The 23,883-nt window shown below is 35.7% G+C and overlaps 1 protein-coding gene across 1 annotated transcript in view; it reads right to left on the minus strand.

Annotated features, from left to right (window-relative positions):
• Positions 1-23,883, minus strand: part of CACNA2D1 (calcium voltage-gated channel auxiliary subunit alpha2delta 1) — a 364,004-nt gene that overhangs the window by 39,325 nt on the left and 300,796 nt on the right. Inside the window, exons 13-19 of the mRNA XM_035901091.1 lie at positions 17,004-17,082; positions 14,900-14,949; positions 13,198-13,287; positions 10,662-10,730; positions 8,949-9,023; positions 7,517-7,591; positions 3,664-3,720 (exon numbers count right to left, since the gene is read on the minus strand). Coding sequence (XP_035756984.1) covers positions 3,664-3,720; positions 7,517-7,591; positions 8,949-9,023; positions 10,662-10,730; positions 13,198-13,287; positions 14,900-14,949; positions 17,004-17,082 — 495 coding nt within the window. The remainder of the gene's footprint in view (positions 1-3,663; positions 3,721-7,516; positions 7,592-8,948; positions 9,024-10,661; positions 10,731-13,197; positions 13,288-14,899; positions 14,950-17,003; positions 17,083-23,883) is intronic.

Consider the following 23,883-nt stretch of genomic DNA (forward strand, 5'->3'; position numbering starts at 1 on the left):
TTTTCCTGCTGACTGGTGAGATGGGATAATCGTACTCTTTTGCAATTTTGCCAAAAGCAGACTACAGATTTGCTGTTATGAGGTGGGAATGGACCGCAGCTCAAGATTCAAAGAGGTAGTGATTATAATAAAGGATTTCTTCACTCCAAGAAAATAAAAATCACTTTTATTGTCAGCATTACAGGACTTCCCTAAGCACCTTGCAGTTTTGAACACATTTCTCTTGACATTAGTACTGTTATCTCAATTTAAGAGATGGAAACCTGTAGCACAGAAATACTGCAGCCCAGCAGCTTCAAGACCTAAGGAATGTACATGATGTCGACCCTCGACTATGGAGCACAGAGAATTTTGGTGGTATCCATCTGTCGTAACCCTGGTCCCAGAGGAGTGTGGGAAGACCACTGTAGCTCTGCTTGAACTAGCTCAGCCTGCCCTCCAGCCTCTGCTCCCTGCCCAGTTGCAGTTTGCATTTACTTGGACAGAGCTGTCTTCCGTACCAGTTGTTAGGAATCCGACTCTTTTTAATTTTGGCTAAGGCCCATTGACTTTATATTATGTCTGGTGTAAAAATCCTCAACCCTCATTACTCAGTAGCTATTTAATGCACCTACCTAATGAAGAAACCTTAGAAAAAAGAGTATGGGGATATATATATTATTTAACCTTTTAAATCTGATAATTTAGAATAGGAAATGAAAAAAAAATCCAGTTTTAGTAATTTATTTGATTTATAATAATTTACTTTGTGTAATAGGACAGTTCATACATGAAAGGATCTCAAGGCCTAGTTTTATCAGTGACTGAGCACTGTTTCTCATATGATCAGCAACACAAAAATTATCATTAGCTGATACTATTATTTCAAGAGTAGTGTAAATTCTAATAATGATATTTTTAGAGGATTTCAATTATTCAGCTATACTAGCTTATTTACAGAGTAAACTAAAGTCCTTTCTTTCAAAATAATGATTATATTCCTTCTATCCTAACATTCTCTGGTAAAGGTAGGTGACAAATGTACATGTGACTATTCTATCAAAGAATGCAAGCTTGTTTCATCACAATTTATGTATGTATTTCCAGTTCATACAGGAAGAAAGTAACATCCTGAATAGCTGGTAAAAGATGCCTTCATATAATAGTCTGGGGCATTAAGCACTTAACAGTAGTCCTTATTAGCAAGTTTGTAATATAGAACAGTGTTAGAAGACAAAAGACTATTCCTTCATGTTCTTGAGAAACAAATGTACATGTTTCTGGGTATACGGAATCATTCCTTTTCTCAGCAAGTAAGACTTACTGTCTGCTAAGAGAAAAGCCAATAAATTTATTTACACAAGGAGAATATGTATTGGAAGGATTTCAGACAAAGATTCCAGATATTTCTTTTAAATGTCTACTGATAACTTCAAAGAAATTTTTATGTTCCTATTTATACAGGATAGATAAAACAATTAACTTTAATATAATAGCATTAACATATGTTCTCTACTAGTTCAAAACAGTTTGATTATTGTTATGCAGTTGCTTTGTTCCCCCCAACAAATCCACACTCTTGAAATAAACAGCAAATGGCTAAAATGTAAAAATAAATTTAAAAATACATTTTCTTACATGCAATGGATAATGAATAGCATGGTCAAACCCAAACAGCATGCATGAAGGCATTGGCATGGCAGAGGAGGCATTTGTCAAGTTCACATTCCATTTCAACACACAAAGGAACAGAGAAGAAAAGAAATGGTGAAAAAAAAAAGAAAAACAAAAGCCATCACATCAAATCAAGGTCAATATTCATTTCAAATGATAACCTGGCTAGCCACAGTTAAGGAGTCCCAAAGACAAATAGTCAACTTTACCAGTCCATCAGAATTCAAGTATACATTAACTCTTTGTTCTTGTTCTTTTTAAGACGTTATATCACCACACACTCTTTATAAGGTACTTACTAATAACTTTAAATAGATGAAGAAGCTAAGCGTATATAGATACATTATGTGATGTGCCTGAGGCACAAAGAAATCCATTAGAAATTAGAATAGAAAATTCCTAGCCCCGTACTTTAAATGGAAGACTATTTTCCCCACTACATCTTTTTCCCCTAAGAATGTGTTTTTACCAGTATTTGGGCTCCATAATTTTTTATTCCAAGGTTGCCATTTAGTGGGGTTTATTCCAAGCCATGAAGAAACAAACTTACTGTTCAGTTTGCTCTTCTCTTTATCCAGTCATGCACGCAACACGACTAGAATAAGCGTAACACCACCACATTCACCAGCACAACTTAATAAAACAAAAGTAAATCACTAGCAATGAAGCATGCAAATAAAGGGAGTGCAATCCATTTCAGCATGACAAATAAAGGCAAAGATCTATTACTTCAATGACAAATCAAGAAGGAAACAAAGAAAGAAAGAACTGGTGCAGCAACATAAAAATAAAAGTTGATTAAAATGTTGTCGTGTGTTTTGGGAGGTCAGTATTCTCACAAATACTATGGAAGACCTTATTTGCTGAGTTGCAGGAGCCTAGGTCCTACTTATACCTGCAGTACTAATGAAGTAAGAGGCTGTTAGGGTTTTAAAATAAAAGATGGAAAGAAGGCAACAAAATCCTGGGCCCCAGAGGGAGAACCAGGAGCATCTGGAGTGGATTGGAGCCTTTTCCAGAGCTGCACCTCCCTGGGCATCCAGCACAGCCAGGCAAACCCAGCAGAAGCCAAGTCATGCCACAGCATGCTGAGGGGCCAGGGGTGCTCAGAAAATTGAAATTTTTTTATGTTCCAGTGCTGCTTTCTCCAGTGCATAAACAAAAAATCTAGCCCAGAGGTGGTCCTCTACATGTGGTATAAACACAGCCACTTGAGACTTGGTGAAATGACTGACTTGAATTAGATCAGGATTTTACACCATGTTTTACTGGTGGTGCTATGCAAGCCACCGGTTTTGCATTATATATTCCCATATATGTAAGAAATTAACATGGTATACTGTACCTAACTTTGTTATTTTGCTAGTTACATAATTAATCTATTCCTCTAATGATTTTTAAGCTTTCATTAAGTGTTTTCTGCTCAGGGACTGCATTACATAAATGTTACTAATTTCCTTTTCCCTCATCAGGTTAATGGCATTTAATCCTCTGGAGTTGGGTTTGCTAAACCGAGAAACGTGACGTAAATAGCAGATAAAACATATGCCATACTCTGACTTTCCCAGAAAAAAAACCTAAACAGTTCATTCAAATTCTGTAATGTTATACAGCATTACAGCATAACACGGTACAATAAAACTTGGCAATAAAGTCATAAGAATGATCTCTTGACTTTGGGTTTATGCAAGCAAAGCCAGCACAAGTAGTCTCTTTTTTTTTCCAGTCTTCAAATTCATTTCAAGATCTGAAGAATAATTTTTACAGCACGGCTCTAATTAGCACCTATTAGTAAAGCACTATAATTTAATAGAATGCCCTTCACTACAGCCAATAACATGTTTTCTATTATTTAAACAAGGAAGGATGCAAGCTTCATGCTTTGGAAGCTGTTTGTCAAAGTAAACAGTTCTCTAGTTAGATTTTTCCTAGTAAGCAGGGCAGAAGCTTTCTAATTGTATTTCCAGGTCTATGCATTCTAATGCACTAATCACCTCCATCCAAAGTTACCTGTACATTGGGTCTCCTTTTTCTCAATTTAACTTTTGGTATGCCCACACCAATTTGCTGAAGTAACAAAAAAGCAGTAATTTATTTTTTTTTTTTACACTATTAGTAAACAGCCTACTTATAGAATGGAAGCCTTCCCTCAAGATCTGTACTCTCCAGTGCACATTTACTCGGAGCAGAGACTAGCCCTCATTCCAGTCAAGAGTTCTGAGCTCCCTGTCAGAATCACACACAGGTTTTGTCTAGGGAAGCAAAAACCAGACAGATGTTAAATGATGCGAATTAAGTTAGCAGAGAGCTCTCCCTCCCACATACTCTTCCAGAATTAAAATATAGGATAAGAAGAGTTTCACTTTTTGTTTACTGTTATATCTACTCTTAAAACCATCTCCTCTTGCATTTCTGTAAAAACCATAAACCATAAGACAAAATACTGGACACTACTGAAGGCATCTAGAATTTTGTAATTACTGATAAACGGATTTTGATCAGAACCATAGCGAAAGAGAAAAAAAGGACGCTAATCTTTAGAACAGATTTGGAATGGATTTACTCTTTTCAAATCTTACCTAATTAAGACTAATCTCGTTAACACATGCTTAATGCAATCACTTCAGTGACTATGTTTATTTGGTGGGATATCCACCTGTTCTCTCCCAGGACAATGGGAAAAATGCATGCACATATGCACAGACACACAAAGAAAATTGGCAGAAAAACATAAAATTAAGCATTGGTTTAAAAATATAATATAACTAATTACACAAAATTGAAAATTGGTATTTTAAGCAGTTTAAAACTACTAAACTGAAAGTTAAAAAAAAGATTCCTGTGTTATGCTTTAACATAGTTTTCATGTGCAAGTAAGAACATGACAGAAAAGTTCTCAATGATTTCAATATGCTTTTGAACCTGCCTTTTGTTAAATTTTCTTAGTTGTGCAAATGACTTTACAAGTTCTAAATTTATAGGGACTTCTTTTTGTGAGACAATACTGCAAGACAATTTCTCAAAATATTAATTGCGTTGAACCAGTTGTGATTTGAGGTAACAGATTTTCAGAAGGAAAGCAGAAGACATTCAGAAGAAGGGGCCATTGGAAGTTTAATACACCCTCACCTCTTCAAAGGTAAAGACGTAGTTATGTTTTAGTTTACATCTGTTGAAAAATTGCTGGCAAAGAGGGTTAAGATGTTGTTTGTTAATAAGTTAACAGCTACCAGGAGGTTCAACTAAAATTAATATGACATGTTAAAGAAAGTCCATGAGTTCTAAATATATCTGTCTTCATAGTGTACCTTAGTTTTAAAACGTAGTTCTTGTATCAGTCTGAATAGCATGCACCACCCCAAACAAACTGGGAGTGAAAAAGTCTAGTCTGTGTAACTGTTAATAACAACAATAACAACAACAACAATAATAATAATAATGCATATGCTTAATATTAATTTAGACATTATTCTACAACATAAAACATGTAACATAAAATAGACTTATAACTTATAAACATATGCTAAATCAAACATTTGAGCAGTATGTGAAAGCATCTCTGGACTTCCATATACTTTTAAGTAGAAAACTACACAGAGAAACCATGATAATGATAACCATGATTAGTATCCTAATCCATCTCGGTCTGCCTAGGTTTAAATGGTACGAGCAGAGTTTTTCACTCTGTAATTCAGGTTCTCCAGTGTTATGAGTTTACACTGCAGTATAGTAGCACATATGAGATGAACAGAATCTATATCCATCAGTTCCTCATAAGATTGTGCCTAAATCAAGAATACTGCGTTGCTTCTTTTTATGTTCCTTCTGTTAACAAAAAGATAGTTTCATCTGCATATAAGGAAAAGGTCAATAGACCACTTGCCATCATTTGCATTTCTAGTAATCTCTAATGAAGAAAACATTTGGTCAGTAACAAACTATATATTTGTCTCAGAATAATTCACCATGCAAAACCATTCAAAGCAAAACTCATTTTTTAACACATGGAAACTTAATGCACATATCCAGAAATAAAGTCAGTCTAAATTATGAAGACTACACAAAAACCTGCTTTTCCCTTTTTTTTTCTTTTATTTTTAAAAGGGTCCTTTCAAAATAAAGCAAAAGGGATATTCCATCAATAGTTAACATCAAGTTATTCTTTCTCTTCTTCAGAAGCATTTTTTTTCTTTCTTCTTTTGTTACACACTTGGCAAGAGATTTCAAACATATTCATTACTTCACCATGAAATTAATTCAAATATTCACAATGCTGACTTCCCCCAGCTTAAGAATTAAATGAATCACTAAGATATGTAGAGGCATTCTTCATTTCTTTTTCTGTCTTTGACAGTTAAAGATGTTGAAGTAGTGAAAAGGGGGTCTGCTCTCCCTCTTGCAGCTATGATAGGACTTTCTGGTGAAGAAACAAGAGAGGACAGTCTCACAGCCAAGTGGCCAAGGACTTGCTGCTATTCTGCCACAGGAACATGGCTGGGAGGAATAAAGTGATGGATATGCATCCAATTTACAAAAAACCCCCCAGTATTTCCATGCCTAAAGGCAACAAATTTCTCTTCTGCCATTTCTTAAGAAGCATACTAAGTGCTAAAAAATAACTGGGAGTAGAGTGCCACTGAAGTTTAAAAGCCTTACTAGTCTTATTTGCGTGTGTATTGACAGCTTGCATTTATCTTGGCCATGTATTGCTCAAACCATCTTAATAACAAATTTTAATATTGACAACTGAACTACATGAACATATTGTTTGATCTTCAATACTCACAGTGATTCATTATTATTTCTAACTTTTTATCTGTAAATAATCCATACATTTCTTTTAATCTGGAGAGATTTTTTTAAAATTATTTTTAGTTAATTGAATTTCATAATGCTGCATTTGTGCACTATGAACTCAAGACAAAATTTACTGAAAGTATGTTTCTAATGGAATTAAAATACAAGCATTTTCAAATATTCCACTAAGCAGAAGATTGTTTGACATAGGGAAACACTTTGCTAAAATAATCTGATTTCAGAAAAAAAATCATCCATTCATGTTGAAATATCTCATCAAAGCCAGGGAGGCAATTTATTTAAGAAGATACGTGTAATGTAGGGTCAGGACTACAGTTAATGGATATAAAGCCAGACTGAAATCTCAGGTTTAAGTTTTCCTGAAATTTGAGGGAAGTTGACTCCTATCAAATTTAGATAATGATTTAATCTTTAAAGATGAAAGGCCTTTCTCAAGTTGAACCACTAAAAAATCTAGCATTCTGGGAAATAGTGCTTGTCTAGATGCATCCCAACTCTGCAGCTCAGGTTTCAGCTCTGGTAAACAGAAAATAAGCAAATAAACAAATACGAAAATCCAAGTTATATACATTGTGTTTGGCCCTGATTTCTGTGCTTTTGCAAGTATGGAACTTCAATCTCTGAAATGAGAAAGCATCACAAAATAATCATGTGCACTAGCAAACTCCTGTTTGCTTTGAGAGCATCTTGCAACACACTACAAGTTCTTCACAATAATATTACAGTACCACTAGTTGGTTTTATGTTAATATGTATATTAAACCCCTTATTTCACATATATAAATCCCACATATATAAATGTAAAAAGTGTAAAATAGACATCTTTTTTATTTTATTGATAACCAAAGTCAATACAAGCCAATGCTGGTCTTTGTACTGACTGGAGTTGGATGAAGCCACATATGCACCGCAGATTTTCCTGACACTCCCACAACTGAGAAATCTTTACTATTGCTCTCTAGCACTTTCAGCAGATTTATATGTTTCTGTTATTTCTGACAACATCGCCTTATTACAGAGAAATAAATTAGAAGGTTTCTCATACCTTTGGTTGGAGATTTGGATGAAGTAGCACATACCCATTAGGATCAATTGCAAAATAGTATCCGTTTGGGCAAAGCTGAAAGAAATGAAGTTTAGCATTACAAGGTTTTAAGTAATAAAGAAAGACTAATTAATGTTTTTCAGCAATGATCAAATTGAGGAAAACACATTGCCTCAGGAATCATGAAATATGTGAGATATGAACATAGAGAAGATAATTTCATAATATTTACTCTTTTGTAATCATAAACTTGGAGAATAATTTAGGCTGATGGGACCACTACAGGTCACCTAGTACAACCTTTCACTGAAAGCAAAGCTAAATTCAAAATAAGATCCAACTTTAAAGTTGGACTAGGTTTCAAAGGGTCTTTGAATACCTCCAGTGACAATTCTACAACCTCTCTGGGCAACCTGCTCCAGTGTTTAATCACCCTCACAAGGATTTTTTTTCCTTATTTGCAATTGGAATTTCCATTGCCACAACTATGTTGGTTGCCTCTTGCCTTTTGCTATAAACCTTCAAGAAATGTCAAGGTCTGTCTTCTCTGTAACTCCCATCAGGTAACCCATTAGGTTTCTTCTTCAATTCGAATAAACCCATCTCTCTCAGCTTCTCCTCGTATGCCATGTACTCCTTGGCCGAATCAGTGGCTCTGCCCTGGACTCTGTCCAGCACCTCAGTGTATTTCTTATACTGAGGAGATCAAACTTGGACACAGTACTCCTGATGGAGCTGACCACTGCACAGTTGGCCTTCTTTACTGCAAGGGCACACTGCTAATGTACATTCAGCTTGTCTTCCACTATGACCTCCAGGCCCTTCCCTGACTTCTGAGGCAGTCTGTCCCAGCCTGTGCTGTGGCATGGTACCCCCTAGATGGAGGACATCGCATTTGCTTTCAGTCATATTCGTGATGTGCCTTTGCTTCCTCAGCTGTTGTTTTCCACAGTACTAGTTATGTTCTTAGAAATTCCCTAGCTAGATGACTTAATATATAAATCAGTCATACACAGTAGGGTACAGACAGACAAATATATTAAAGAACTTTTCTACAAAGAATTGTCCTATATAGATACTAAGTAGTATTATGAGATGAAATGACTGTGTACTCTACACTGTGATAAGAACCACTCAACTAAATAGCAGTGCCTTAAGCTACAGGAAAATAATTACGTGGAATATATCCCCCAGTGTAAAAGTTGGCTTTTACAGATGTATCCTGATGGACAAGTCACATAGAAGCACATATATGGCTGGAGAGAAAACCATCAGAAAATCTACAACAATGGAAAAGACTATATGAAAAGAAGCCTGCTGGTATTTTGACTCACATCCAGTCACTGCTGCATGACTTATGAAAGAGCATGCAAAGAAATCATACATAAATCAGACATAAAGAGAAACCACCAACCCAACGCAAGCAACTTACTGTAAATCGAGGTGTCAGTTTTTTTATGTCCTCCAAAGAGACATCAACCCCCATTACTCCAAGAATCAGCTGATTCTGGTAAGATTCCAAAATGTTAGAATATGTTTTGACATATTTACAATGCAGAATAAACGCAACAGTCAGTGAATTTTTGATTTTGCCTTAGTCTCTTCTTTGACATAAACTACTTGAAAAGTTGCCTACTTACTTCTGTTTCTATTCTAAGGATTTTAAATAATACCCAAGTGATTTAAAATAGCATTCAATACGTTCAGAATGTAGTATAGAATATGAAAACTGTTTATGAAGATGAATATGGATGCTTTCCTGGATGAATAAACAACAAATGTAAGAACAAGGTAAAAGCAAAAGCAATACATTAATATTGCCAGTGATGTAGATACTACATTACTAGCACCAACACAGAGCCGCTATTGCATTCTCAGGTTGGGCAATTGATAAGTGAGACCCTGAAACAATTAACCTCTTTTGGCTATGGTATAATGATGAATGAAAAAAAACCAAACCAACAAAACCAAAAAACCCCAGTGACTGTAACAATCATAAGCATTTGCAATCAGGGACTCAGGCACTACATTTACTTAATTTGTAATTTATTTTCCTACTACAGAAAAGGGGGCAGTCATGTACATAGTATCACCTGAATCCCTTCTCCATACTGAATAAATTTGGAATATGTATTGGAAGATGCATCTTGCAGTCTGTAACCTAAAATTCATGTAGGGAACTAAGTCAAGCAGATTCAAATTTTCCTCTCATTCCATCCAGGTCCTCTGTACTAGACCACAGCTGTTTTACTTCTCAGAAAGACATTCTTTGATAATCAGTAGTTTCTCACTTTGCAACCAGACTCAGTGAATTCCAGGCATTATCTTGTAGATAAGACTATGAAACCTTTTTTTTTGTTCTGTTTTGCTTTTAAAGGGAAACTAAGAGAACTATTCTGAAAGTAAATAAAATAAATGGTAGTGATCAAATTCATATTTGTTCATTCTGTGCCTATGTAATATCTGAGAATATCTGAGAAACTGAATCAAAGAATATCTTATCTAAACTTCTGTACATTTTGACCTGAATGAACAGGAGTATCACACCAAATGTACAGTATTTTACAACACACTGTAAAGCATATTTTAGGTCTAATTTTAAAAAAGCAGCATTTTGATTTTGTGAAAAGGACATAAATCGGTTCCTTATCTCACTGTAATAGGGATGGGGAATTGTATTTATTCAACACTTAGATTTTAGTCTAAGTACACAATACTATTGTATACTATTACAAACAATTAATTTGAAACCTCTACATCATTGCCTTTTACCCTGAAAGGTCGCAGCTTCACAGACTTGTCAGAAATATATCTGAGCTTTCTTTCTTGTCAAGACCTGAATAATTATCATCATATAGTTCCCATCTATTGAGCACTTAACGTACTCCCAGTGCCACCAGGTCACAGAGATAGATCAAGGAATGCCATATCCTGAAACTCAGAACTACAAAAAGGGTGATCTGCATTTTCTTGTTCCCAGGAGGTTATCAGGCAACTAGAGATGACCCCTTTGCTTCTGATGTACAAGACAATTAAACTGTAGAAAGCTCTATGGAAATACGTATTTTTCAAGGAGTTTAGCATTAAATTTAATTCAAATAACTTTGGTTTTTTGGGTTTTTTTTTGCTTTAAGTAACAGCTTACTATTTTCCCATTTTGTTCCTTTGTTAGATTGAAGACAGGTAGAGTTCCTGTAATCACAAGGCCCAGCTCCTAGGAAATAATCACATATAGAGGGAAGAAAAAGACCTTTTAGTTAAGTAACAAATATCAAACTATAATATATTAGAACAATCCAGGAATTACTGCAGCCAAACACTAGACTAGAGTGCTGGCTTTTAGTTTGTAAAAAAAAAAAAAACCAAACCAAAAACCTACATAATTAATAATAAATAAATAATGCTGCATAATTTTACACACAGAAAGTTAAAATTACATTTTTTGTGTCCCTGTGTTAGTGAGAATAATAAATTGCTTTTTAAAAATAGATGGTATGTAACAAGTTAGGATATAATAGTTAAATAAAACCTAAATGTTATGAAAACATATTTACAGCTACAGTTCTTACTGTACTAAATACTCCAGGTAGTAGGGGAGGAGAGGGAAAGAAAAGTAAAAACAAAAAAAGGATAAAAGCCAAATCAAACTTAAAAGATAGTAAATAGGTGGGCAAAAAATATACACAGGCAAAATCAACAGGAAAATCCAACAGATAATACTACTACTTTTCATATCATCACTACTTTTCAATGGCTTGCATTACTGTCCATGATCAGTTCTTCAAAATCAAAGTCTTTTTAGGAGAATAAGAGAAGCAAGAAATGGAGATGAATCAGAAGAAAAGAGAGAAGAGGATATTTTTTAGGAGAATTGAAGATATACAAAATGAAACAGGAGGGGTATGTATGGGGAACAACACCCTCTCCCCCCTCAAAAAATGTACAGTTAGAGAGAACAATAATTGTGAAAAAATTATGTCTAACTGGTAAACCTAAAAGTATCTGAAAATTCTGGGATTGTCTTGCAGAAAGTGAGGCCAGAGCAACACTGTAACAGAACCTGAAGAAACAGGGCAAGAAAAGAAGTGACAATTGCCACCAATACATCGAATTGGTAAAGACAGTCTTGAAAGATAGCATGAAATGAAAGTAACTCTTCAGGTTCTCATACCCTGAACTTAAGCTCCATTCAAATGTGGCCTCATATAATACATTTTGCAGTATTTTAGCCTTAGCCCCAAAACAGCTGCTGGACAGTAAGAGGAAAAAGCATAGGACAAAGTTCAGTGAGGCACAAGCAGGAGAAGGGCAAGCCCTACAGGAGGGAATTGCTTTGCAGAATTTAAGATAAAGAACCAGTGTGACAAGTTAGTCCCAATCCCTGCTAAAACCAAGAATCAGAAAAGATTCCAGAGTGGATTAGATACACCTGTGCCTTTATGTTCTCCTCTGTGATCAGGACATCCACAGATTTCAGGCTTTACCTCAACAGTTTAGCTCTGGTTGGTCTTCACTTAATAAATATGTTAGCAAAAAGAACATCTCCTACTTTTTATAAATATATATGTATGCACAAATATATATATATAATTATATATACACAAACATAACACATGAATGGAGAAAAGCTTGAAGGAAAGACTGAATGAACCCACTGAAAACATAAAGCAACACAACGGAATTCTGCAGGTATCACTTGTTTTACTTCATTAAACAGATCTCTTTCTATCTCCAGTTACAAATTTAGCTTTGGCTTTACAACAGGATATGTACAGAACGTATGAACTTTCGTCATAACATCCTTTATGTTTCCAGTAAGTACCTCAACAGTAACCAAGAAAACATGGTTAATGAACTTCTGGCCATTGAGATTCCAAATAAAAACTAGTTCCTCTGTGTCACAGTCAGTTCTATGATGTGTTGATAAAAATTTTACAGTAATGCTGACTGACGGGAAGAAGTGGATTTTGACATGACATTAGATGACCATGTGAACTTGGATAAATACATGATTCCAGATGACCGTTTTGCAGTAATTTTTGCCTAGTTAGAGTTACTCAGAAGAAGGTTATCTAGAGCAACAGAGTGGATTGCTGCTAATAATACTTTGCATTTCGTAGTTTCCCGCGTATGTTTGTTTTACAAGACCAAAGTGATAAATTCAGCAGTAAGGAAAGCATTTCATCTGTCTTTTTGTTTATTTCCCCATTATGTACTCTGCCCAATTAAAGAAATCATTACCTTGAGCCAGCAAGTAATTACAACAACCCTGATACTTTAGAGGTCCAGGTTCAAAATCTGTGCAAATACCTGGTAGCATTGACCGGTTTCATTCTGCCTGGAATGCTTTAACATAACAGATGACCTCTACTGAAGCACAGGTACAACACTGGAATACTACTTTCTTCTTTTTTAATTTTGTTAATTTGAGTTCAGGACAACAATAACCTGCACTTAAAGATCTGTGCATAGGATAAACTGCTTTTCTCTGTTAAAGTTCAGGACACTTAGGAGGATACTAGGTGCAAGTAATGAGCAACATGTTAGAAATAGCTTTTCATAAAATTGCTCTACTGAAGTGTACAGGTGCTGGAAATGCGAGACAATTATGTTTGGAAATTGAGTCCTCAAGACTGATTTGATAAGATTCTTACTTTACTAGAGATAAATACAGATCATACCAGAGCATCCAGATAGACATTTGTCCATTGGACTTGTTTGGCTTTCTCTCCAGCTAAAACCATTGGTCTTCCCAAAACATCCAGATATTCCTGCCAAAAAGAGTAATACGCTCATCAGAAGGCAGTTATTAGATCAAGTTCAGAAACAGCATCAAAAATAAACAATAATGAAATAAAAACAATTAAAAGACCAGTAAAAAAAAGTCAAAATTCACCACTAATTCAGGAGCATTATTTAAGTATTTCTTTAAAATTATACTACCCAACAATTCAGTTTGCAGTGCTTACTGCCAAGGCAATTCCTACATTTCAGTCTCAGTCACATGGACCTTACACATCCAAAACCACTGCTCTCTTTCCACAAAGTGAGAATTACAACTACTTCTGTTCCAAAATTAATTGCTAATGACATAATGAAATTACAAGCAGATTGCAGAACCTGCAACCCAGAAGACAGAGTGGGTGATGGAGGGTGAGTGGCGTAGCAGCTGGGCATGTGAAGCTCCTACAGCAAGAACTTGCATAATTTCTATTGAAACAAAAAAATCAGTTTTAAAACCCAATAGTCCCTGCCTTCCTTCAGTCATGGAGTAAGGCTAAAACTGGTGAGCTTGTGAGATGTCAGACTTCTGGTCTGGTTTGGGAGTGGTTGCCATCAAACTTGTTTCAGTCTTCAACCTTTTCTATTTGTCTGATCATATTAGGGATATTTCTTGCCAGACACTATCTGGAACAGTTTAACAGAATCAAAGGACTCTTATTTAGGCCAAAAAAAGGACTCATTTTCTGCCAAAAAATGTCATGCCTGGCCTCGGAAGGACAAAGAACTGCTATGATATTTCTCTGCTTTTCCGGACATGTGAATACATGGACTTTCAGACAACTGAAAAGAATATTTGTTCATTTACACTGTCAGTTTGGATCACACCATATAATTCCAGGGTCCCGTGCCCTTAATTATCGACACGCATGGCTGCTAAAATTGTCCTGCATCCTTTCTGAAGGACAAAAGCTGTGTCTCTCCCAGACTGGTTGGATCAATGCAGGAACCTCTCCTATAATCAGGATTGTACCAGGTCACTGCTTCTGCCCAGCTGAGTTCAGATACTCGAGCAGGGCTATGCCCTCACACACATCCACGGCCTTCTCCACGTAATACAAACCCTTAGGATCATGCTGCAAGTATGGCAGGAGACAGACTAGGATTGTCGAGACACATCATAAAAAATTACTGGTTTTATAGAACTTTATAAAAAAATTCTTGCCATGTCTCAGGATCAAAGAGGGACCGTGTAAGGTCAGGAGGAAAACTGAGCCCAAAACATAATCCTTGTGCAGAGACGGTCTGCAGGATACAGATCACTTCAAACGCTACGTTGTGTGCACATGGGCAGCCTACTTTAGAGGATGCTAGCGTGAGTACGCATGCAAGCTGCTGTGGGCCAGCTGGCCAGGGAAGCAGGGATCACATTGTAAACTGGCTCACTGAAACTATTAAAAATAAATAAATAAATTAGAATACAGAATACTACCTCATATGTAAAAGAAAGCCCTATTTTTTTCTCTGTTCTTAATGTAGTGTATCTTAAAATTTAATTGATTCAAACAGAGGTGAAATGCAGCATATTTAAGGACAGAAATTACTCCAGAAAATCCAATTGTTTGTGTTACAATTGTATCTGCATTTGGCCAACACACTTACCTGCGTGTTTATTCTTATGGCTCCAATGGATGGAATTTCATAATAATAACCTAAAATTTGGAACAGAAATAATGCCATCTTACTATAATATATTGTTAGTCTGTTAAGCTTGAGAAATTTCATTTAGCTTGTAATTTCTAATTTAATTTTTATAGAAATTATCATGTATGAATGAAATACTTTTTTAGTAGACACCACCATAACGTGTGGCCACATATGATCACCATGCCATATAGGCCAAGCTAGTTACTTTTACGCATTGAGAGTATGTAACATGTTTATTTGTCTGTTGGTTTTAAAGCTGAGATAATCTAATGAATTTGCACTGCTGAATTCCCAGTTACTCTGATGTGCAAGTATATGTTAACGCTCATCTTAATAGACGGTGATAGCAACATAATTACATGCTGAGTGCATATAGGAAGGCGAGTATAGGTAGTCTGCCACAACAGTGAAGATCATAGCAGAAAAATATAAGGCACTCTGTGGAAAGGATGAAAAAATCAAGCTGATATTTCTTCTAACTAAACATCAGAAGTGTCTTTATTCATCATTGATTATATCTCTTATTTGTTTGAATTAAAACTATTGCCCATATGCACCAGTAAGACTGAAAAGACAGGCACTGAGCTCCAGTTTCAGGCCAAGTGGTTAAGTCAAATTGGAAGGAAGTGGGGAGGACAGGAGAGGTAAGAGTGCTCAGGTTAGTCATTTACTTTGCCATAAGCAATGCATGACTTGATAATAAATTAAAACTTTTAATTAAGGGCAAATTAAATAAAACTTTGCTTCTTTGGATATAGTCACATCAATTTTGGACAGAAATGACCACTTTGCCTCGATAATAAAATGCCATAGGTGGTTATGCTTTAAGCCAGCTGGTCCCATTTGCTTTAAAACAATGGGGTTCACATGCACAGAGTATTTTGAGATACAAAGACGTTAGTTAAAAAATCTCTGTTCAAAGAAACAAACATTGATTTTCTGTAACTGACAATAGGATCTGCTGTTTGTGGAGTTGTAGTATCTTGTGCATAATGTAGGGATTCATGAGGCTATTATATGTAAGCCATTCATACAGGCTATGGATTCTTCTGTATCACTATTTTTTTTCTGTATTTACATCTTTGTCTTTATCTTACCTTTGGTTTGTTATTCTCATGCCTGAGAATCATATCTTATCCTCCTTCCCTGGCAGTCTTAGTTTTCAAGACCCTTTGTAATATATCCCACCTCTCACCTCTTGCTTCTTAGTGATTTGTAAAATACTTCCACATTTTCGGTCAGGCCTGAAAATTGCTCTATTTAAAATATTATACAATATTGTTTGATATTTTCTCTATTTTCTATTTATCTTTATTTATCTCTTATTTCTTATTCCATAAATATACTGTGAGGTATTTGAGACACCTCTTTCTCACATTCTTTTTAAACATTTCTGACCACATTTTTTCTGTAGAAATTTGAGGAGACAGCATTTTACTTCCTTACTCTCACCTTTTTTACTTTTTTTTTCTCCTACATAAGGAAATCAGGATAAAAATAAAAAATGTAAGAAAGATGCTCTTAGAAGCTAAGAAGTCACAGCAAGAATAATTTTGATATTTTCATCACAAAAGGGGAAAAATAATGCAAGTCATCTGGTCCCTTGTAAGTTTTGGAGAAAAACAGAAAGAAATCTAACCAGCCAGCCAACCAAACAAAAAATCCCTTTGTCCAGACCTCTTAATATAAACCAGCTTTGCTTAATTTCTTATCTGTCATCAGTTCCATCTTTTCATAGATGGCTATTACAACAAGAATCCTCAAAACCTAACCACAGTATCTTATTATTATTATAAAAAATACTGTGATATTTTTCTTACAATATAAAGTTTTAAATAACATAATCAGAAATATATTTGCAAGTTTATTCTTTTTATATATATGCATATACACATTATTTCATCAAATAGCTTTTTGGAACTTTTACTAAAAATACAACAAAGGTAAAAATCAGGCTGAAAAAGAATCTGTAATAAAAATCTGTAACTTTCAGAGAATAATAAAGATATTGCCTATCTAAACCTCTATCAAAGAATAGTCTCAAAGAAAAACACTGTACCTTTATTTTCACAGGCCATCCACTGTATGGGTCCTTTGTCATAATTATGTTGACCAACAGAAAATGTGAACACACGTACCTATGCAAGTTAAAAAAAATGCATATAACTTATGTAATTAATTAGCTGTGACCCTCAAGTTAGCGATACTTGGATTTTTCATACATTTGAACAGAAAAAGAAAACTGTGAATTTTCCATTTTTTATCACCATAATAGATACAATGTTATTATGATATTTTACATATTCCTATTATTTGGTCCATGAAGTAGAACTCTGGAAGAATGTTCTTTCATACGTCTTTCACTTTAAAGCTCTTACATTGGTTACTGTCCATGAACCTTTTAAATTCCTTTTTTTTTTTTTTAGGGTGGTAATTATAACCAATGAATTAAAATGAACATATGCATGGCAGTAGAATTCAAAGCAATGAAAACCAGGAATTTTTAGGATCTAAAATAATTTCAGGAAAAAAGACATGAAATTTTCAGATACTACAGAAAACAAATTCTCATTTTGCTCAGATGTTCAGTGTTTTTCATGTAAAACCACTAAATTAGTTCAACAGAGTTCCATGAAAGAAATAAACTTCTGATATTTCACTTTAAGCTCTTGATATTCATTAAAGCTACATGTTTTATAAGCGCAATCCTATTCTGTTTAGCCAATGCAACTTCAGTCTATCTCAGCAACTTAGGGGAGTCATGGCTTCAGGAGAATTCACCAAATTATATCCAAGTTTTGGACTGAAAATAGTCTTCTCAGCTGAAATTATCTTCCATGCAAATTGTCTGATTTGAATGAGAAAAATTAAAACCAAAACCTGGTATTGCTGTATACAAATTAAAAATCCTACAAGCCACATAGAGAAAATACAAATATTATGTTTCAGCTTCTGGCTGAACATTTTTCTCCAAAGCTGAGCGTTTCTGTAAAAAGTGGGAAAAATATTTTCCCAACAGTTTTAATAAGCTGCTCGCTGTTATCATGTCCCTCTGAAGGAATGTCCAAGGACCAGACTTTCCTTTTCAAGCATCTCTTTCTTTATGGACCCTTACCTTTACCACTTCACTCTACAAATCACAGATCACAACATGAGACCAGAATATGAATTCCTTTCTATGGAACTTGAGGACTATGTTTAAAATTAAAACAGAATACAATTAATTTGCATGCTATAACTGAGTAATAAGGTAATGTTTTCTTTAAATAATATTCACAATACAAAATTGCAGAGACTCCTTGTCAACTACTGATCATTGCTAAGATTTTAGATGACTATTTATACAAATTTTCATCACATTATTTAGCATGTGCGATTACAACCTAAACCTTCATTTGTCTAATAAGCAACAAAAATTGCATGACAATATCAGAGCTTATGTATTAACCAAGAGCTGTAGGAATAGCTCCAAATCATCAGTCAGCAGCTAGAATTGATAAAAATTTATTAGTGTTGACCCCTATATGCAAGGAGGGCAAACAAAGCTTTGTGTTAGATGTCATTTTTAATTAATAATATGTTTTGATTTCCTTCATCCTTACAAACCCTTTTTAAATACAGACAAAATTTGAAGTTTTTCAGTAAAACTAATAAGACTAACCCATACAGGGTCATTTCTCAGTAATGAGTCAAGCCAGTTATATTTCTAGTTACCCAGACAGGTATGTGAATGACTGCACATGTGTGATGGTAAAATTTTGTTCTGATAGTTCATATGGATAGAGGCAGATGAAAAATGTCTTCTATTACCTTGAAAATATCAATATTGATAGTGTGAACATGTCTTCACCATGTCTACATCTCATTTATTTTTTTTAATACTGTATCACACTGTAAATTCAAGTTACATTTGCCACTGCCCATTTGTTCTTGACCTCTTTTACAAAATGTCAGCTATAATTCTTCTAATGGATCTTTCTGTTTCAATTTATTTGCCACCTACTTTTTTCCAAGCTGAATATCTCAATGTTATTTTCTATTAGTATGTCTCAACTCACAAGGTCCCTTCCTGCTATACTCTTGTTCTTTTTTTTTTGACTCACCACTGCTCCCAGTTTAGTATCCACTAAACACTTGACTCAACTACATTCTTCTCAAAAATTATGGTGCAATAAGAAAAAACCCCACTGAAGGCCATTAGTTGAGTGACCTAATATCTTTTTTGGATTAAAAGTAATTAATTAAGTTAAGACAGAGTCATGGGGGTTTGCTTGTGTGTGTATAAAACATGAGTTAATTAGACTGGACTGTCTAGCATTTGATCTCAAATGTAAAAATGAAACACTGCATTGGATTGAAGTTGTGAAATGGTATGTAATTTAGGGAAAAGAAGCAGCATGTTAAATCTGCAACTAATCTATAAAGAATTTAGAATTTAAATTATTGACAACAAGCAGAGGACAATATATCTGATTTACTGTTCCTTGGATAATTAACAGAGATAAAGAACTGCAATGAAAATTGGAGCTTTTAATTGTTACTTGGTTCGGCAAGAGGGTGGAACATTCAAGAGAGTTTTCTTTTTCCTATTGCCTCATCTGGAATTGAGTAGAATGACAGACCAGCTGGAAAAATGAGTCAGCAAGTCAAATTAAACATGCCAATTTTAGCAAAAAAACATGTTCTGTGCTAACATTTTTTGTGACAGGACTCAAAGTCAGCCAAAGGACTGAAATGTGTCTGTCTATACCTTTTCCTTACAGACATCTCTCCAAAGAAGATAAAAAGCTTTAAAACTAAAAAAGACAGAGTTAATTACTTTTAGTAGGGACTTTATGACTGAGAACACTTGGAGCAACTAGATCAGACACAATTTATGTGAGCACCTCTCCCTTTTCCTGTCCTTCATTTAAGTTTGGTTTCAACCAAGTGGATTTCTGAGTTGAAAAAAACCTGCTAAACTCTTTGATCCCAGTAAGATGTTTTCCATCACCCCTGAGGCCTTGTTATTTCTTCTCTGTGCCTCTTGGCAGGCTCTTAGGTTCTATGTACACTACAGGTTCCTGGGTTCTTTTCCTATGACTCTTGCTCTCCACCATCCACACCAGTGGATGGACACTTCTGTACCCCAAACCGTTTCCCAGGGAAAGTGCAACCTTGTCTCCATACAGGGGAGATCCATTTATTCTCTTCTTAAAGAAAAATGACTTTCAAATCAATAAAAACAATGGAACAATCAGAAAAACAAATAGCAGCTGTCACACTTTCTGATTTTCAGTGGGACTATTCAAAGTAAAGTACTTCTAGAAAGCTCATACCCTTGGAGTAGAAAAGAACTAGAGACAGGCATCAGCCTGCTCTGACAGCCCAGTCAGATATAGTCTTGAAACTGTTCTGAAATATAAAATTCCTAATATCTACCTCCAAGAGTTTAAGCCCAGAGCTGTGTTAGTTCTGTCAGGAATATATCAAGTGCTGGTAACACATAGGCAATTCTCTGTATTTTTCTCACTCTGAAACTAATCTTGGGGAGAAAACACAAAATCTTTTATTCTTTGTATTATTCATTTACAGTATATTTTTCTACTATATATTTATTAAGAAACAAAACAAGTATAGAATTAATGTAAGGACAGTCAGACAGTGAGTAGCAGAGTCTGCTCGGAGAGGTTGTAAAGTCTGCCTCCTTTGAAGTTTTAAAGACCAGACTAGATAAAGCCCTGAGCAACCTGGTTTGATCTTATTCCTGACATTGGACTAGAGACCTCCAGAGGTCCCTTGTAACCTGTCTTATCCTAGGATCTTATGACGGACATCAAAGGAAAACAAGCAAAAATCCAACTCCTAATCAGAGGAAGTGGAAGTCAAAAAAGAAAGCTACAGAAAAGAGAGGAAGTACTATACTGAAGAATAATACAATTGCCTAATTATACTATTCATTTGCTTTTTATTTTCTCTCTATCAGAAAAAGCTCATAAACCCCAAGGTGAATAGGAGTCTGCTACAGATATCAGGGGATGATGGCACTCAAGAGAGTTGTGATGAAGACAGAAATGAAGAGCTACCCACGAAAAAGCTGCTCTGCCTGCTTTTTACCTATCTTGTGCCTTCACTTTGTTATTGGATAAAATAAAGTAAGATTAAATCAGATTTTTCCTTTGGGTGTACCATGTTATGAGTTTTACAGAAAATTAACAGCTTAAGTGAAGTTAATTTGAAGTGGTAACTAAGCACAAAAGTCACACCTGATCCTTAGACCACTGCATATATGTGTAGGCAGTATGTATAAACTTACAAGGGTTTGAGAAACTGCAACCATTCTGCAAGCAGCTCAGAGAGATAGAACATACATATTTTTTTAACAGATATATTATTATTCTTTAATTCTGTGCTATTGCAATGAGAGAGATCTCAATAACCATTTATGCGCATCTCTTCATTTCTCTGTTTAGGAGGAGATTAGCTGACCTTTGGAGATATACATGTCTGTTTATCAGATATCCAGACAGCTACATGATTAATTTACTCAACTAGATGTAGACAAGATGAATCCCATATTTTAGGTCTATCATGTAAAAACAGCAAGAGTGCATCTTTCTCTACCACTAGATAAACAAACAGACAAAAATTGATCTCATCAAATCGTACAACTTCAGTTTTCATGATGACTATGATTTCAGAATATTTTAATCTGGCCTTTGTAACTGCAGTTAAAGATTCACAGATAATCTCTTTTACTATAGACCAAGAGAAGTTGTGATACAGAGGAATAATTCAGTATTTCCAGCATGATCCAGAAAATTATTTTTCCCACTAATGTGATTATCAGATATGATGAAAAATTGTTTGCAGTTTATATTTAATAGGTACACTTCTGATATAAGAGGATAATACACAAGCCTATTTTTTTCTGAATAAAAACATAAAATGGCTTTTCTAAATTCCATTATGCACTCCATCTCCTAAATCACTTATAAGTAAAGCCTTCAAACCACTGAATCATTTTGGTGTCTTCTGCCATAGGTCAGGGAAATGTAATGTGGTTTTCAAGTTGCCACAGTTAAAACTGTGAATACATTTTTTCCTTACTGTCTTTACATCTGTGGGCAGAAATCTGAAGATGATTTTGGATTCCGCTATGAACTAACTGAGACCAGAAGGCATTTATGAGCAATTTGAAGCAAGAACAGAACTTCAGAGGATGATCTGAAAATCCTATATACTAATTAGGAAACCATCTAGGATTAGCACCAAATACAGAGTTTCATCTAAATTCTGGTCCATAATTTGCCATGCTGAACTGCTCCATTTAGGTCTTTGAGGGATGTGGTCCTGAACCATTTGGGCTATATCTGTAAGGGTAAAGTGGCTTTGCTTTCCTAGGAAGCAAAGGGAGAAGGGAAAGAAATGTTCTGTGTATAGCAGCAGGGGCAAAACTCACAATGGTGTGCTAGAGGGAAGTTTTAGGGTCCCTTAGGCTATGTTTATGCAGTAAGAAAAATGAGACATAACCCATTTTCTTTCTCAGGCTGTGAGGGCAAGTGGCACAGCATGGCTCACATCTCTACGACTAAATTATGTTGCCTTCCTCCCTCCCTGTCCCACCCCCCATATTGGGTGATCTCATTATAATGTCCTTTGGGATAGGCCCTGGCCCACACTACCCCCTGAACTGAACCCAGACATTGTTCAAAAAAGTCAATTGCCACAGGCCAAGAACCATACCGTTGAGTCTGTTCACAATTAAACAGTACGGATAATTGTGGACATTTCTCCAGCCTGCACCCTGTCCATGGATCATTTATTAGTATGGATACAGCTGTGCGATTCACACATAAGGGTAAATCTGGTTTTCTTGTGATAGACTGAGCAGGGCTCACGCTTTTCAAGTTAACTGTGACAGTGGTGTCTCTAACCTTTGAAATGAGAGTTCAATTATCAGACAAAAGAGGTCTGAGTTAATTTTTCTTAGTTTGACCATATTCATAACTTCCACTGCTCTGAAGGGTAGGAAGACTCTACAGAGGGACATGGACAGGCTGGATCAATTGGCTGTGACCAATTGCATGAGGTTTAACAAGGCTGAGTGCTGGGTCCTACACTTGGGTCACAACAACCCCATGCAATGCTACAGGCTTGGGGAAGAGTGGCTGGAAAGTTGCTTGGCAGAGAGGGATCTGGGGGTGTTAGTTGACAGCCAACTGAACATGAGACAGCAGTGTGCCCAGGTGGCCAAGAGGGCGAACAATGTCATGGCTTGTATCAGGAATAGTGTGACCAGCAGGAGTAGGGAAGTGATCGTATCCCTGTACTCGGCCCTGTGTGTTCAGTTTTGGGTCCCTCACTACAAGAAAGACGTTGAGGCACTGGAGCGTGTCCAGAGAAGGGCAACGAAGCTGGTGAGGCGTCTGGAGCACAAGTCTGATAAGGAGTGGCTGAGGGAACCAGGGTTGTTTAGCCTGGAGGAGGCTGAAGGGAGACCTTGCCCTCTACAGCTACCTGAAAGGAGGATGTAGTCAGGTGGATGTCAGTCTCCCAAATAATAAGTAAAGGATGAGAGGAAATGGCCTCAAGTTGTGTCAGGGGAGGTTTAGGTCAGATATTTGGAAAAATTTCTTCAATGAAAGGGTTATCAGGCACTGGAACAAGAATGGCAGAAATGCAGCAAGTTGTATTTTTGATACTTATGACTAGTTTAGGATCTGCCTCTTACTTTCCAAAAATATGTAAAGACTTTGAGAAATTGGGGAGAAAAACCCATGTGGGAAACAATAAGAATTTAGCTCTCAAATAGTTAGATGAAAAGATAATTGCAGGCTGGACATCTTAAATTTATAGACATGAAGAAAGTATGAATGTATTTGATAAAACGCCTACTCAAGTTTTTCCATAATTGACCCTCTATGCTCTGATTCAGCAAGGCATTTGACCATGCAAGT

This window comes from Egretta garzetta, unplaced genomic scaffold (genome assembly GCF_000687185.1).
Source record: "Egretta garzetta isolate BGI_Z169 unplaced genomic scaffold, ASM68718v1 scaffold148, whole genome shotgun sequence".
In the NCBI taxonomy this organism is placed as follows: Eukaryota; Metazoa; Chordata; class Aves; order Pelecaniformes; family Ardeidae; genus Egretta; species Egretta garzetta.